The 18,546-nt window shown below is 41.7% G+C and overlaps 1 protein-coding gene across 2 annotated transcripts in view; it reads left to right on the top strand.

The window, feature by feature from the left end:
- The window catches only part of GABRA6 (gamma-aminobutyric acid type A receptor subunit alpha6), a 60,951-nt gene extending 48,757 nt beyond the window's left edge, over positions 1-12,194 (top strand). For both annotated transcript variants that reach the window (XM_053297336.1, XM_053297337.1), the window contains 2 exons: positions 2,275-2,547; positions 12,068-12,194. In XM_053297336.1, the coding sequence (XP_053153311.1) occupies positions 2,275-2,547; positions 12,068-12,118 (324 nt within the window). In that variant the 3' untranslated portion in view covers positions 12,119-12,194. The remainder of the gene's footprint in view (positions 1-2,274; positions 2,548-12,067) is intronic.
- Positions 12,195-18,546: the final 6,352 nt, after the last annotated feature.

Below are 18,546 nucleotides of genomic sequence, written 5' to 3'. Positions count from 1 at the left end.
AAGTCATTGCAATATTCTTTCAGGCCAATTCAAGTGACCACATAACCACCTAATCACTTGGCGATAATATCATCATATGCAAGGTTTCCCCTCTTCTCCAACTATGACTGATGTCAGTATAGACCATCATAGGGTGCACCATCACATGATGAAAGGAAGCACTGTATGAGTAATATGGGCAATTGAATATGTCTTCAACCATAGCTCTCAAAGTGGAGGTAAGCTTCCCTACAGAGATGTGGGCAATTGCTAAAAGAAAAAAGAAAAAAGCAAGAGATCTGACCTGACTAGGTCCATATTTTCTCTTCTAAACAGATGCTTTTGTGCCCTTTGTTTTGGTTACTGTAAAGTAAAGTGTGCTGTTGAGTCGATGTGGCGACCACAGAGCCTTGACATCCCACGCCAGGTCCTGGGTGGCACTCAGAATTAAGTCCAAGGTCGCCTTCTCTCTGGTTGGTTCCAAGACCAACTGTTCTAGGGCACAGTCATTCAGCGTACGTAGAAATCTGATCTCTTTGTCATTATCTGACTATGAATTTACCCAGTCTGTGTGGGTAATTGAAGTCAATCATAATTATTGCCCTGCCTCTCCTTGACATCTCCCTGATTTCCTTCTACAACTCCCAGTCAATGTCAGCATTTTGATCCAGAGGACAATAGCACGTCCCCAGTAGAACATTTCCTTTCAGGCCTTGTATTGTCACCCAAAAGGTTTCTGTGGAGGACTCCAGTCCTCCTAGGTTTTCTGGCTTGTTAGGTTCTATCCCTTCTTTAACATACAGTGCTACTCCACCTCCAAGGCGCCCCTCCCTATCCTTTCTATGGAGTTTATACCAAGGGATAACAATGTCCCAGTAGTTTTCACTGTTCCACCATGGTTTTTTAATGCCCACTATATCTATTTCTTGGTTAGCAACCAAGCACTCCAGCTCACCCATCTTGGCTCAGAGGCTTCTGGCATTGGCATTAAGCACCTATACGCCGACTCTCTTACCGGATGCACACTATCTTTCTTTTGACTCTTTGATCTCTTTGACCAGCTAGCACAGCCTTCTGTCTGTTGTTTTTGTGGTTCTACTCTGTCCCCGTTGATGAAAATTCAGAACGTTTCAGATAGGGAATTTGGGGAGTATTCCTAATTGGCATATGTATGTTATAATACAAGGCTGGCTGTTGTGACTGGGGATTATGGGTATTGTAGCCCAACAACATCTGGGGACTCAAGGTTGGGAATCCCTGTATGGTAAATATAACATAATATAAAATAACAGGAAAAATGGAGGCCCTACAATAGAGCCAACTGACTAACACGACATGCATGCTTCTAACACCGTGTGTACTTACAGGTATAGTCCCTGGCTGCACCCAAATTACAGTGCTCTTGTGTAAGAAAACAACTATTTTTCATGGTCTTCCCATGCTCTGGAAACCTTCTGTTATAGCAGGAACATGTCAAGGACATATTTCCCCTGTAACAAAACGTTTCTAGATGGCCGATGGCTCCAAAAATCGTCGTGCTCTTGCACAAGAGTGCACACACTTCCAAAGCATGGAGGCTCATGCTGCAGTTGTGCTGTCCTTAGAAGCATGCAAACAGCATTAGGCAGGATGTTAGCCAGTGAAAAGAGATTATACAAACTGGAAGTGGAAATTGAGAAGAACATTGTATTCTTCAGATCCAGAGTGAAGAGATTTCTAGTAGATTATGGGAAAAGGAAAAGATATGGAAGTAATTTCACAGTTTTTAAGTAAATGCAATATCAAAGGCTACAATTTGTTCCTGAAAATTACCCTTTATTAGAGGACAATGCAGAACACTAAGAAACACTAAACAAAAATACCTCTATGATTGTTTTTCAGTCTCTCTACCCCACCCACCCACCCTTTTCCTCCACTGGTTCACTTTATTTTTCAATGTGCTTTGAAAAACAAACCAATATGAATGCACTCTGCATTCATAGGTAAACTGTATTTTTTCATATCATTTCATGTCAAAAGCTTCTACCAAATGTTACCTGGCAAATAAACAATGGAGATCAGAGCCTGAGATGCACATAAATAGATTTGAGGATCGGTGACAATGACTTGCAGTGTTTTCCCCCCCAGCTTGTTTATTTTATATTGAGTTTACTGCATGCTGCAGAAGAGCAGTAAGGGAAAAAATAGATAAATAGGAGAAGGGAAACTAATTTTAATATTCCAAAATAATGGAAAGCACTACAAGTAAAATCTGAGTTTCCTGAAAATTGTAGTAACTGTGTTTTTTCCCTACAGCACTCAGACTCCAATTGCAACCTGAAGAGGCGAATGAACTCTATGACATCACAAACAGATCAGTCCCCTGAAGCAAGCACAGTATCCAATAGCGCATCTCAAAGTCAGCCAACATCAGTTCCCTTACCAGAACCAGCACCACCACCACCAACACCACCACCCATTGGAGGAACTAGTAAAATAGATCAGTACTCCAGGATCCTATTTCCAGTGGCATTTGCAGGATTCAACCTAGTATACTGGGTGGTTTACCTTTCAAAAGACACAATGGAAGTGAGTAGCAATATTCTGTAATGAAATAAAGTCTGACTCTGCCTTGATCCAGTGTTTAATTGAGCATTAAAACCCAAATTAATTGAGATATTTTAGAGAATTGTTGATATAATTGGTACTATATTGTAAAGTCATGAACAATACCTGTATATAGAAATCTCATGGCCAAAGAGGATTTGCTGTTTGCTTTGCTGAAGGAAGACCTCCATCCTTGCAAAGAGATTTATGCATGAGTATGCCTCCTCCACTGAAAGGACACAACAAGCTTGCTCATGTGTAAGTCCCATGTGCATGTTGGAGCATACCACTAAGTATGGGTTACAAACTATGTTTTGGACTAGGGTTTTTTAAGCAGTTGAGAAAAATATGCCAGTTGAACTGTTTGGTGGATTGCTTTGGGTTGCATCCTGACAAAGAGTATGTTGTGCTGAACTCTTGTGTGGCCTACTGACAGCTACAACATGCTGAGGCCACTTGATCCTTCATACTTGACAGTACAAGCACTGTGAAGCATTCAGTTACGTTCTAGCCCGAGTAGTTCTTAGTTTTGCATTTCCCCAATTCAGCTGGAGTAGAGAACTTGCAAAGAAAAGAGTTACCACCCAATAGAACAAATGTACAAATGATAGAAACTTCTTGAAACACTTCATTAATGTAAATCACCTGTTATGGATAAATCACTTAAATCACTTATTGTAGTAAACACTGAATATACATAAATCACTTAACAAGGTTTCGCGATAAGTCCTTGTTTCTCAAACAAGCTTCCTCAGAAGTGAAATTGTATTAGTTCCAAACGTGATAAACTTCCTGATGTGTGGAATCTTCAAAGAATCTTCAAATTTAGATTTATCCTGTTTTCTGTAATAGTGGTACCCTAACTAAGCGTGAAGAGTAACAGATAGTGGCTGATTACATTTGTTCTATTGGGTGGTAACTCTTTTCTTTGCATTTTCATCAGCACCACTATCCCCTTATATATTTTTCTTTCTTTCTTTCTTTTTTGGAGTAGGTAACTTGGCAGTATAATAATATTCTTATATGTTTGGCTAAAATGGAGATATATTTAAATCTGAGAATCTACTTTTGGTGAAATGATTTAAATACTTGTGAGTCTAAAATTGTGTTTGCTACTTAACTGAAATGGTTGGCGGCTAAAAAAACACACAAAACCCCAGGATATTCCCCAACAGTGTGGTGGTACCTCTATTGCTGTAGCAGATTTTCATTTTAAGGATTGCTTTATTGTCATTTAAGAATACTGCTTAGTGCCAGCTATCATGTGATTTATCAGGGGCAAAGTAACATTTCAAAAATGTGTCATCTAAGATGAAACTTGAAGTTGCAGTGTTTCTAGGGTGGAGAGCTGGTCTTGTGGTAGCAAGAATGAATTGTTGTCTTTGCTAAGCAGGGTCCACCATGGTTTGCATTTGAATGGGAGACTATATATGTGAGCACTGGAAGATATTCACCTAAGAGGATGGGGGCAGCTCTGGGAAGAGCAGCTCCATGCAGAAGATTCCAAATTACGTCTCTGGCATCTCTAAGACAGGGCTGAGAGAGGCTCCTGTCTGCAACCCTTGAGAAGCCACTGCCAGTCTGTGTAGACCAGGGCTGCTCAACTTTGACCCTACTGCAGATGTTGACCTACAACTCCCATAATCCCTGGTTATTGGCCACTGTGGGTGGGGATTATGGGAGTTATAGTTCAAAAGCAGCTGGGGGCTTAAATTGAGCAGGCCTGGTGTAGACAATACTGAGATAGATGGACCAATGATCTGACTTGGTATATGACAGCTTCCTATGTTGCTACCTGGATACTTTGTGATTAGTATGTTCTCAGTCCTAGAGAAATGCCTGCTTGCAACTGAAATGCTCACAAAAATGCTCACAAAAGCATGGGTGGTAATGTTTATAATTTGCAAAATTAAAATATTAAAATCATTGTTATAAGAGGACTTGGACATTATTTTCCACATAAAACCAATCTGTAGTTATTTTAGATGGAATGCATCAGTACATGGCTTCTGTATCATATGTAGAATATCAATGTGGTATTCTATTCTATTAGTATCATAAAATGCTAATGCCATGTGTTTTATGCTTTATCTAATAATACAAACACATTCTTATGGTAGTCACAGTGGGATTCACTGCTCTGTAGACTGGCATGGAGAGACATAAGCTAGATTGACTCCCCACCCACCCCCACCCTTCAAATAAGCCACCTCTGTAAATACCTCATTTGGGACAAAATATTAATTTTGAAAATAGCATAAATAGATCCTTACCAGCTACATCTGCTACAAAAAATTGTGGTCTTAATACAAAAAGGTTAATGAGTATTTTTCATAGATGAAAATAGCCATCTTCAAATTGTCCAAACACTCAAGGCGTTGGGCTGAACAACTATGACATCATAAAACACTTGGACTGCTGAGGGGGATTCAGTAATAAAATGTCAACCAACAGCACAGTAGGGATTTGTACGGACTTGGTTTTCCTGGGACCCAGTTTTCCTGGACTGCATGGATTCTGCGCACGTGTGGAGGTCACTCTAATGGTAGATGTGTATGTGTAGAGGCCCCAAATGGGTCTCAGCCTGACCTCCCTGTTATTTGGTAGGCTGGTGGGGGGCTGGAGGAACTGCCACCTTGTTTTTTAAGGTAAAGAATACCTTTTTCCTCGTGTCCCCCCGCCACACACTTAAAATATGCCCCCCCTTTACTTGTATACCCACTGAGCTGGCTCGCGAGTTGGGACTTTGAGTAGGCTTGGCTCAACTCAGACCGGCTTCCCTCTTCGTTGGGCTGGTTCAGTTTGAGTGCAAGTTTTTGAACCAAGCCATCTCAAACTCGATTCTGGCTTGATTTGAGTCAGCTCTCACATCCCTGCAGCACAGTTTCTTCCCAGCATTGGATTGACTTTGCTGACCAGATGCCTCATATGGGACCTCTATTGTATACTTCCCAGGCTGGGGAAACAGGGAGGCTAAGGGGGCAGAGGCGAAAACAGAGGAGATGAGTGCTAATACAACTCAAGGGGCAATATAAATGGAAGAAAGGGGTCAGAGAGGGCAAGAGGGGTGAAAAAAGAGGAAAATTTGAATGCAGGACGACGTGGAAGAGGCAGGTAATTATGAAGAGGGTTCAAGAAAAAGTGGGATCTGAGGAAAAGAATTACACAGTATTTTGGAACAGGAGAAAGGAACAGTGTATTTATTAATAGCTAGGGAAAATGAAAGCAAGTGAAGCTGAAGGGACAAGGGACAGGGATTGAGGGAGTCAGAAAATCTCAGGAGACAGGAATAGGATGATGCTGAATTTCACATATTGATTGGAAATAACCAGCCAGATCTTTGGCTGCAATATAATATATTGGAAATGAACTGGCTGCTTTGGTCTCTCCATGTTCAATAGTTCTTTATCAGTAGTGGCATCTGCCAAATGATTCAGTAGAAGCCCAACAGTGAGCAGACAAGTGATAATCTGCACAGTCAAAGGTGTCTTTTTAAATCAAATTTAGTTTGGAACAAGAGTGATTGGGATGTACACTATCAGCTGCCAAAAGCAAGGTCTTTTGACCTTCCTGTTTTCTGCAACACACTTGAAAATGAGATGGCAAAAATTAAGGAACAAATACAGGAAGTAAGCAAAAGTAACTCCAAATTCATTGGATGACATGATACACAATGCTAATGCTGATGGGTGGGCACTGTGGCACCACTGATGTGGACATGGAAGCAGCAATGAAACTGGGAGGACACCGGTTGTGCAACCAGTATTACCATAGTTTGCCCATTAGCCGCAATGGGAGAAACCACAGTACTGCTGATTGCATAACCAGCATCTTCCCCAGTGGTGCCATTGCTTGTGTGCCCACAACAGCAGCAATGCAATAACCTCCCATCACCCTTAGCACTGAATATGATATCAGCCATTGGGTATAACCCAATCAGTATTAAGCACGTTCAAGTGCTATTGCTTTCAGTGGAAGAGAGTTAAAATATGCTTAACTCTCCCATTGAATCAATAGGACATAACAGAACTGTCAGAGGTGTAGGTGGCAGTGGGGTCCCCAAGTCTCATTGTCCTGGGAGACTTCAATATGCACACTGGGGTGGCTCAGGATTTCATGGCCACCATTATAACCATGGGCCTATCGCAATTCCCAGAGGGACCACATTATGCCTGTTCTTAAACAGTTGCATTGGCTGCTGCTATGTTTCCAGGCAAAGTAGAAAGTGCTGGTTATTACCCTGAATGGCTTCGGTCTGGGTTACCTGAGAAAGCGCCTTTCTTTACAAGATTCCCGCAGCTCATTTCATCAGGAGGGGTCTGTCTGCAGGTGCCACCATCTGGTGGCGATCTGGGATTGGGCCTTCTCGGTTGTATCCTCTGGGTTGTGGAATGTGCTCCCTGTGGAAATAAGAGGATTATCTTGCTTGGAGGCCTCCAAGCAATGATAGGCCTTAAAGACCCATCTTTTTAGCCTGGCTTTTAATCTCTAATTTAAATTTTAATCTAGTGTAAATGTGGTTTTTTTAATTTTTAATTGTTTTATTATGTATTTTTGATTTTAATGTATACTGCCCTGAGCAACTTTAGGAAGGGTGGTATATAAACTGAATGAATCAATGAATGTACGTACGTACATACATACATAATTGGTATGGGATCCCACCCATATGGTGGGACATATGCTAGATTTGGTTTTTGCTGACCAGGTACAAAATGATCTGGAGGTAGAGATCATTCTTTTTTCATGGACAAAAGAGAATTCATTTGTCATGGACACATCATGGAGTTCAGTTCGGCAGGAATGGTAGACCAATTAGGATGATCTGCCCCTGAAGTCACTTGAGTTCCAGACATCCCTTGGGGAATTTCCAGGTCCACAACAGGTGAATGTTTGTGGCCTTGGTAAATTTTTGTATGTAGAGATGTATTTTGTATGTTGGAATGTATTCTCTGGTTTGGTGGAGCCCATTCAGCTCCTTAGTTTTCCATGGAGCTTAGGACAATGAAACAGTTTGGACAATGGCTAGACTGATGTTGGAGGAAGACTCATGATGAATGGCACAGAATGTCCGTCACCACTACCTTTTGTAGCCCCACTTTTGTAAAGCTCCTCTCCCCACACCCACCTGTACTCCACCAAAATAAGCTGGAAAACATGTGAACAGAACTTGCAGGCTATTCTGCCACTACCCCCGGATCCTGCACTCTCTCCCCTCCCCTTTCTCTCAGGGCTGGCCCCAGCCTACAGTCTTCTTACTCCCTCCCGCCCCGCCGAACCACCTCTTCCTCCTGTTCTTGTGTGTGCGTCTCACAATCTCTTGCTGTCGCCAACCGAGTGTAGTAATTTATTCTATTTATGAAGTCTTATCCTGGTTGTAGCTACTGCGGTTGCCTTGTCCTTTTCCCCCAACCTGCCCTCTGTTTTTGATAACATTTCTAGGGACTATTCTGTGGTGGTGATGGCAGCAAAGAGGTGTTTCTTCTCTGCCACTATTGGTGTAGGCCAGCGGAGCTGTTTCATCTGACTAAATCTTTGCTTTGCATCACTCCCTGAGGTAATAGGGGAGGAACCATCAACAGTCCACTGTGATCAGTTTGCATGTCACTTTGCTGATAAAGTTGCTTGCATCCATGCAGATTTAGATTACAATTGCAATCATGGGATGCTTGCCTTGCTGTAATGGATTCATTTCAGTTAGTCCAGCTCAAGGAAGTGGACAAGATTCTTGGCAGAATTAAAACAACCTCATATGATATAGACCCTTGCCCGTAATTGCTGGTAAAAGCAGCCAGAGTAGAACAGCCAGATGGTTGGAGATAATTATTAATTCATCATTGAGTCTCAAAGAGGTGAGACTACTGTTTAAAAAATCCCTCCTTTGATCTTTGCCTTTGGCCTGTGGGGTCCTGTAGGTGTTAATCTTGTCTCCATGTTGTTTAACCTCTACATGAAACTGCTGGGAGAGGTTGTTTGGAGATTTGGGCTGAGGTGTCACCAATATGCTGATGACACCAATATATATCTCACTGTGTCATCTGATCCTAGGGATGTAGTGAGCATCCTGAACTAGGCTGTGGAAGCAGTGATGAGCTGGATGTGACCTAGAAAACTGCAGTGTAATCCAGACAAGACAGAAGTGCTGTTAGGAGATCCAGTCAGTGTGAGGGGTTCAACCTGTTCTCAATGAGGTTGCACTCCTTCTGAAAGAATATGTGCAGTTTGGGAGTACTGCTTGGCCCATTTTTGCTCCTGGATGCCCAAGTGACAGCCATGGCCAACTGCACCTCTATCTTGAGAAGGCAGATCTGGCTTTGGCTTAGTTACTATTTTATTGATTTATTAAAATTATATACTGCCGGACTCCAAAGGCTCTGAGCAGTTCGCAAGGCATGATGGTTACTAAGGCATGATTCCCATCGTGCCTTAGTTACTTCATGTCTGGATTACTGCAGCATGCTCTGTGTGGGGCTGTTCTTGAAGAACATCTGGAAACTTAACCTAGTGCAAAATGTGGCAGCCTGGGTTCTTTCTTGAACCGCCTGTTTGGTGCATACCATTCCCATTTTAAAAGAGTTGCACTGACTGCCTATTTGTTTTTAGGTCTATTAAAGGTACTGTTTTTGACCTTTAAAGCCCTTTAGGGATTGGGTCCTCCTAGATATCCTAGATACTGTATCTGAAGGATCATCTTTTCCCAAATTCTGCCACCTGACAAGGTCACTGGTGAGGGGCAGGGCTGCTCCATATGTCAGCACTTTGGTAGGTATGTGCAGGGGACAAGGCTTTCTCAATTGTTGTCCCAGACTCTGGAATGCCCTTCCTGGGGATGTTTTGTTATCCTCCCTTACAAAACATCCCCTTTGTGCCTTCAGGAGTCAGGTGAAGATTTTGTTTGTCCAAGCTTTTGGCCCCTAGGAGGTTGTATAGGAGGATATCCTGACTAAATCTACTTGAGGAAGTTTCATGGGCAATAAAAGGATACATAAGGCATGCGATTTCATAAATTTAGGCATGATCCAGTGTGATTTTATTTGAATCTGCCCTGAACATGAGCCCCAATGTAGTTTGATTTGTGGGAATGGGGAGGTAATAGTGTTATACAGTGAGGCATAGTAGTCTCTCTTATACAATGAGAGACTTCTGTGGTAGACTCTCTAGAGGCAGCTAGCTCAAGCCTATACAGCCTATACAAAATCTACAACGATGTAAGTTTAATAGGCTGTACCTGCCAATGTTACTACTTTCCTGCTAAAATGAAGTGCTGACTATAGAAAGGAGAAGATGTGTAGTAAGTTTCAGTGATCCAATATGAAAACTGGGAAAAGCCCTGGAAATGAAATGGGTCAGATTTAAGGATGCACATATTAATGTAGGTATCCCAGGTTCTTTAAACAAACAAACAAACAAACAAACAAACAAACAAACAAACAAACAAACAAACAAACAGTTTGATTACAAGAACATTGTGTAGAAAACTTAATTTTAGTGGCTTAAATACAGTGTAGTGTGCTACCCATGGAAGGGGGATGCACACATGCTGGCTCTGTGTGAGTCCATTGCATCTGTGCTTCTGTTGAGCTTGCTGAATCTCTGTGGCTCCTAAGAATTGCATCAGAGCTGCAGTGACACAGCTTCCATTATTCCCAATAGGAGCAGGGTTACTGCAGCTCTGATGCAATTCTTAAGAGCTCAGTAGAACACAGTTTGCACTGCATGCATACATCCCCTTTCCACGGATGATACGTTGTTCTATATGTAAACTACAGACTCTATTTTATGCAAAAATTGTTTCTTTTTATTCGATTATCATTTTCTTTTATTAGATCCTTTTAATTTACTGTTTTTGTGTTTGCCTATCCACTTATCAGGTGCATAACAAAGTATTATTTTTTGCTTTGCAATAATTGTATTATAAAAGTTATGAAGGCCCTACACATTTAAAAATAAACCTAAGTTATAAGGCCAATTGTAAAACTACCAAAAAAAAATCTGTCCAACATTGACATTGAAATTGTTGTTTCAGTGAGTAAGCACCAATATCAATTTCTCAATACATTTATCTATTAAAAATCCACTTACTCATAATTGGTGATTACTCTTCCCTCTCTCCTTCCTTCCTTCCTTCCTTCCTTCCGCCATTATTTTGAATACCACTGGAAAGCTTAAGTTGTGGAGCCCTGCTCTAGAGGTATCGTCCTTCAGTACTTCCAGTTTTAAAATATAACACCGTAGAATGGTATACTAAATGAATGCTAACCAAAGCAGGAGACACTTTTGAAGGCAATGCAGGCAGTCTGATCTGCAGCCCAGTTAAGATGAAATATGAAAGCATGTGAACAGACAAGAATGCAAACGTTGGGTTTCATTTATTTTGAGACTGAAAGAAATATTGATGTGGTTGCTTGCATGCAGTTTTGCAGGCATGTTCAAGGAACAATGGGTTCCTTGACACACACTTATCAGAATGGGGCTTTGGTATGTGTGGTGGAGGAGAAGATTGGGGCTCACATGGCCCCAGTGTGACTTGTGGCACAGTTCATAGCCCACCTTTACTGGAGACCTGGTTGGCAAGGACTAGAGACAGCGCCTTGTCACTTGTGTCTTCTCTGCTTTGGAACACCCTCCCAGAAGAGCTCCACCATGCTCCACACCATACCTCTGTGTCTTTATGAAACAGTTAAAGACCCATCTCTTTAAAGAGGCCTTTTTAATATTTTATATGCATGGTTTATCTGGTGGATTTTAACTTTTTGACTTGCAATTTTAAATTTGGTTTTAACTGAGTCTTGTTTTTAATTAACTTCTACTAATTTTATTAGTTTTATATTGTTTTTATATTGTATCTGTTTTTATTGATTTTGTGAGCTGCCCCAAGCGATAGTGTATTGGAGGGGCAGGTTATGAATAGAATAAAATAAAATAAAATAAATGAGTGAGTGAGTGAATGAATGAATGAATAAAATAAATTATTGATGTGTATGTCCTTTGTGTGAGCCTCAAATTGGCCCAGCTTTGTTTTGCATCAAGTTAAGCTGAATTGGCTGACAGATCATCCTGGAGAAAATCTATCTATGTAGTTGCTAAGAGTGGACACTGACTTGATGACACTTAATTAATCAATCAATCCGTCACAAACTGGAGGCAAAAAAATTACAAATAGGTCAGTGGTGAAGTGTAGAATTTTATTTTAACTACTGCACATTGGATGGATTTTTAAAAAGTGAACAGCAGTCATTAACATGAGGGATAATAAGCCCTTATCAAGCTGCATTTCAATTACTAGAGGGAGAATATGTGTATAAAATGAATAGCCCCAGAGTCATTGTCATTCACACTCAGTACTGGGCCTTATTGAGTCAAGTCAGCTATGATTCTTCTATACAATATGTTGCTGATTTAGGTCTTCTGAGACAAATGAAAATCAATAGTAGCTGTGTTGCTGATTGAGTGCCCTGTGGGGAGTATTTCACGATATTTTTCTTTGAATCTTTTATTTCAGTTTTTTGAACCTACTGCAATGCATCTTCGAGATGACCATCAACCCAATTGATGTGAGCCAGGACTCAGGTGTGACCCAGGACTGAAAGGCGTGTTGGGCTAAGAGCCTTCAAAGGGCAGTTGTGAAGCACTGGTCACTGTGAATGTAAAATACTTCAGTGTGTTGACAACATCATCTGAGGACAGGAACTGTTGGCATGTACAAGGCACGATCCATGTCCTGTCCTGTACTAAGAGGGTGATTGCAAGAACATGTTCCTCTTTTTACTTCTTGTTTTAGCTAGTTTGCTAAATTGTTCAGGGCTGAGACTTGGGATGAATTGGGTGTGCTATGGCAGAATTGCTGCCCTCTACAAAGCCTAAGTACCAGTTAGCATTATATTATGTTAGAGCTATTATGCTGGCACAAATGTAAGGGTGAGAGTATGCCACTTAAAAAAAAAAATTCAGACAAGCATACTTGTAGTTTAACTGAAGCACATCTTGATCACATGAATTTTGAACTTACTGCAATGTATCTTTGAAATGACCATCAATGAATTCTTACTCAGAAATAAGTCCTGCTGAGTTCAGTGGGACTTATTCATGACACCTGTGCATAGGATTCCTGCCTTAGTCCCATTTATTTAAATGGGACAAAACTGGCATACAGAAAAATTACAAATAGTAAAACAGTATTAAAATATCTTAGGGACTAATGCAATTTGGAAAAAGCCTACATTAAAACAAACACCAGACTCATAACTCCTTTACACTGTTTAATCACCATGCGGTACATCATTATCAGTGATGAAAGACTGGCATTTTTACCCTTTCCGTTCATGTTTAAATTGAAGTCTAATCTGGATGAAGAACAGAATACAGAAACTGGGAGAGACAATTATTTCAAGATCAAATTATATATTGCTTTAAGCTTGCACTTGCTACTTTAATGTTAAACTAGCTGATCAGGAGCAGAGCATCTGCGCCCCTAGTTCGCTGCCGCTGCTTTCTCACTCCCCACAGCTTTTTTACCTGCCCACCCCCACCACATTCTTCAGCCCCACCCATCTTCATTCCCCCCACCCCCTACTCTCCATCTTCTTCTTTCTCCTCCTGCCGGCAGTCTGTTTCCCCAACCTCCCTCTGCCTGCCATCTTCATCCTTCCCCGCCTGCCCCATGCCCACTGTCTTCTTCCTTCCTTGCCCGCCCACCCACCATCTGTTTCCCTGCCCCCCACTGCTGTTTCCGATTGCCAACTTTTTTTTTTTGCCTTCCCGCTGGCTGCCGCTGCTGCCATTTTCTTTTCCTCACCCATCCCGTGGCTATCCGGCAGCTCTCTGAACTCCTGCGAGAGCTGCCATGCATGGGATTAGCCACGGGTATACCTTAGAGAAATATATATAAAGATAGTCACTGGATTGCTCCCCTCTACCCTCCCAAATATTAGGATGGTGATGGGAAGTTTCAGTCTTACTCTTCTGCCAGGATACCAGTCTGGATCACACACCCCATGCACACTTATTTGCCGAGGAAGAATGTTTTCCACTGCTGCCAGTGAGAGCTCCCCCGACACAGTTTGAACAATAGCATGTGCAAGCATCCCGATCTGGATCAGGACCCTGTTGTGGAGAATCTTAAAAGTTCCTTACCATGATCTTGATCTGCCGGTGGTCCCCAATCCATCATTTATTTAATACAGTGTTCTTCACAGTAAGTCCCAGGGGCCAGTGGCAGCTCCCATTAACCCTAAATGCAGCTCCCTGCCTAATTGTTTCCTGGGCCTATGTGAAGTGTAGGCCAAAGCTGAATACTCTGCACAATGCCCCTGGCAGCATGTGGAGGTGACCATTTGCAGTGTGCAGTGCTAGGAATGTGCAAACCAGTTCAACATTGAACTGGTTCTGTTCAACAGTTTGGGATCAAATCGAACCACCCCCTTTTCGGTCTGACCCCAGACTGAACTCTCTCCCCACACACCCAGCCGTTGGGAAGGGGGGGAGTGTTCATGAACATTTTTTTAAAATGTTCCACTTACTCCCCCCCGGGGGGCGTTTCTATGAGGGTTATGCAGTAAATCACCCCATTCAGGCATTCTATGATCCTTTCTGGGCCTTCCCTCCATAGTGTTGGCCATTTTGGAGACTGCTGCGCATGCCCTGGGTCATGACCCGGCCACACAGAGGCCCATTGGGCATGCACAGCAGCTTCCAAAATAGCCACCGCAATGGAGGGAAGGTCCAGAAAGGGCTGAAGAGCACCTGAATGGGAAGATTTACTGCATAACGGAGATCGGCGGTGGGAGGGGGAACCTCTGCAGACCCCCCTCCCATGGCCTCTGAGAAGCCCCTCAGAGGTGGTAAGTGGAAATTCTTTTTAAATGTTCGTGAACCCGCCCCCCCCCGACCGAACCAGGGGCATTTGATTGGGGAAAAACCAAAATGGCCTGGACTTGAACTGAACCAGGCTAGCTCATTTCATACACAGCCCTATGCAGTGCTGAACTTTGCTCAGCACTGGAGATGTTCTTTAAGGGAAATTGAGCCTCTTTGGCTCCTACACCATCTTGGAAAGTATACATGGAATGCTGGGAAGGGAACGCTTTCCAGAGCTTTCCCCCAAGAGCTCTTAAAAACGGGCTTTGTCTTTCTTAAAGGATCTTCCTAGCACTGAGAAAAGGCAGGTCTGCACAGTGGGAAATGGTTCTAACATTGAAGGGTTTCTTGTTTTTTGTTTTGCCAAAGTGATTGAAAAATAGTGAGGATCAAAAAGAGAGTATGTGCTTAAAAAGTACTTGCTTGAAGCAAAATATTGCTTGACCCTAAGTAAACAGCATGGTATATTAAGTTTTCCTTCCTTCAGAGTAAGAGGTCTTTTCTCTGGGGTAAACTTCTGGGGAAAGGGTGTGGATATAGTCCATTGAGTACAGTAGAGTGAATATACATATACGACATTACACTTTGATATCAGTCCTATAGAAAGCCCCTGATAACTGGATTCTGTAATACTATAATGAATCCCATTAAGTGGAGTAATTACCTGCCTGATAGTCAACTTAGGGTGAAAGTAATCATTATCCTAGTAAAAGCATAATCCCAATCATGTATGCCATGATAAAATAAATGCAGGGGCAAGGGGTACTTGCAGGAGAGGATTGGTGGGCTATTGAAAAGGATGCTTAACCCCCCTGGACCCACTGATTCTCCTCTGCATATCTTCCCCAACATTGTTTTTCCCTCTAGTCAGATTCACTTCTGGTTTGGGAGATTGGCTGGGAGAAAGACACTATAAAAATGATTGGTGGGGGGGCATTTGTGGGGGACAATCAGCGGTGGAGAAATGCTTATGTTTCCCTTTCTTCCTGCTTTCTCCACTGCATAGGCTCCCCAGATCAGGAAACACTGAGTTGGGCAGAATTAGGGATGAGTGGAGTTCTCCCTTCCAAGTCTATGTGCTCTTGCATATTAATAAAATACCACAGTGTATCTTGATGCAATCAGACATACGATGACACCAAGACTGCTTGTTTGGCCGTATTATATCAGAGTGCACATCCATATCAGTAGTGCAGAGAGGGAGAAAAGAAAAAAATGGACCCCAAGAATGGAAAGCTGCAACAGTCTGGAGATGGACATGTTCTGTACAAAATTCAGGGAGTCATTCAAATGAGAAGAATTTTGGAAGCACGCATACCAGTTATCTTCTCTCCTAAATTCTAGTCTGCCCTTAGATGATCCATTTAATCTCACTCAAGTCAGTGGGACTAAGTCACTTCAAGTTCTTGTACTTCAACTAAATTGGAATGGGGTGGCTGTCATTGTTAATGAAGAAACAAGAGTTACAATATCAATTGGTGCAATCAGCATAGTTCTGATTAATGAAACTACTGGTGTATGCCATGTGAGAATTTGGCTCTGACAAAAAGAGTGCTGAAATCTTCATTAACCATGCAGTTATGAATTGGGAAGAATTGTCCCTGCTATGAAAAGCTTCCTAAGCTCCACAGTGCGTATGCAGCTAGGCACAGTAGTGTTTGCTGATCTCTCCTTCCACCAGAAATGCCCTCTACCACATGAAAATACTGTATGTTCCTAAGGGTTGTACAGCCCTTAGTGACACATTTTAGGTAGCCCAGGGCACTTCCAGAGAAAGGAGAGATTGGCAGAAATTGCACCCCCATCCCCATTTCTGAGCACTGCAGAGCTCAGAAAGCTCTCTGCAGTGTGGACACTTCTTCTTGGATCACGGGTCCAAGGTTCATGAATATGTTGACCAGTGTTCCTTCTTTTTTAACAATGAATGCTGTGCATTTCATTCTGTGATATGTATTTTTCACTTCCTCTTTTAAATAAACACCTACAATTAGCACGTAAATTGGTTGAAAGAAGTTGAAACATTAACTGTTGGCATTCTCTGTGCGGTTGCATTATATTTCTGTATATCTCTATATCAAATCCTAGTATAAAGTAGTGCCAACAAGTTCAGTGGCTCTTTCATCTGGAGGTATTCCAGTCTGTTGTATAACACCTACTTTTCCTCTATGTTTTTCAGATGTTATGATCTTTGCATGAATGTAATAAGGAAGCACTTTGCTGATCAAATCAAGCCTCAACCCATTTTCTTTCCAGATTTATTGGATACTAAACTGGGTGTCCATCGCATGACAGCAACCTTGACATGTTTTGCATTCCATTTAAAGCACTGTGTGCTCCAGCCTGGCTCCTTAGTATGAGATAGGAAGCCATGAAACAGGAACGGCAAATGACTCACACTTCCTCTTTTCATCTCTGTTGTAATGTGCAAGGGCGACGGGCCCTCTCATACTGGTCCTGCAGGGAAATATGTTCAGATACATCAATATTTGGTGCATCTCTGCATGAAGTGATGTGCATGTTTCACTATTACAATGGAAGCATGAAAAGAGGAAACAACTTTTGTTTTTATTTTGCTCCTTTAGTAAGCAATCGGTCTGAAAAAATTCTATTTTAAATAACTATCTGACCTGTGCAAATACAATTTTTCTTTAACAAAACCGTGTGTGTGTGTGTGACACACACACACACACACACACCTGTAAATATTCAAGCATAGTTTTAAGATAGTTTGATACCGATATATAAAAGATGAGAGCATTATAAGGATGAAAAGAAAAATGGTAAATCTTATTTTTTAATGTACCTTTTACAAGTTAAAGGAAGAACTCTACTATTATGTACAAAACCTGCTTTCCAACTCTCTATGGTTTTATTCTTTCAAAGTATAATGATGGCTTAAGTTCAACATACCATATACATTACACATGAGTGGTATTATTTAATGGCCCATCCAATGTTAATCTCAAGTTTATTTGGTTTGATCCACTTTACTGATGGTTCAGATTCTATACAGGTGACTTCTTGAGTCTTTTCATATAGGTAAGGGGAACAGGATTGTTTTCATATTAGTAAAGAAATATCTATTTTGGTTATTAAATGCTTTGTAGAAATATGCTACTTATGGCTGTACTGTTACTTTCTAATAATGTCAACTTTGATTTCATAATAAATAAATAAAAACTTGCATTTAATGTGACCCCCTAGCATCCCTGGATGCAATCCAACTTTGAAACATGAACAAAGCAGAAATGAACAGAGCCATATGCATTTTTCAGATTGATGGAATGTAGGAACACTGACTCCAACAAGTTCAATGCGGATTGTCCCTGCTCTCGTTGCTCCTAACCTTCATCCATAGACAGCAATGTGAATAGATCCCATTTGTTAGCTCTGTTAATGCAGTCACAGACCCTGCAAAACACAGTCCTCATTCATGTTCAGTGAGCCTTTGTACATACAACTTGTACAGGATCAACAAATGTGATCCTCTTGCTCTATGCTAGCAGTAGCCAACCTGAGGTTCTCCAGCTGTTGTTGGCTGCAGCTCCCCTCACCATCAGTCACAATATAATGTGGAGTTGTAGTCCAACAACAGCTGAAGAGAGCCTCGGGTTGGCCACTGCCAACATTCATACATCTTGACTGTTTGACAAGGGCAATTGCAGTTAATGATCACAGTATATGATCACAATATATATGATCATATGTACAGTCGTTAAATGAAAAGCAGGGGTGGGGGAATGCAGTACATTTTTACTTTGTTCTCTCTCTCTCTTGTAACCTTTTTGTTAATATTTTCCCTCTGCCCCCTTTTTCCCATTTGCGATCATGACACTTTCATTAATGACACTGAACATAGTCCACTGGAGATTGTTCCTGAACATCTCTTGCACAATTCTGTTGACTTCTACAGGCTTGTGAGTTGGAGATTACTGGTAGCTTGTGTGTAACAGGATTGATCCTGTGTGGAGGTCAGTGAAGTCTGAAAGGGTTTTTTTTTGCCAAAGTGGCCCCTACTTGAAAAATAGTGAAGATCAATGCCCTATACCCTCCCCAAGCTTACCAGCAGAGGGTGACTGCTCTTTCTAACGTCATAGGTGAATAGGGACATTTTCCACAACAGAG

This window comes from Hemicordylus capensis, chromosome 2, assembly GCF_027244095.1.
Source record: "Hemicordylus capensis ecotype Gifberg chromosome 2, rHemCap1.1.pri, whole genome shotgun sequence".
NCBI classification, from domain to species: domain Eukaryota; kingdom Metazoa; phylum Chordata; class Lepidosauria; order Squamata; family Cordylidae; genus Hemicordylus; species Hemicordylus capensis.
The sequence above is the reverse complement of the archived record's forward strand: the minus strand, read 5'-3'. Positions and strand labels throughout refer to the sequence as shown.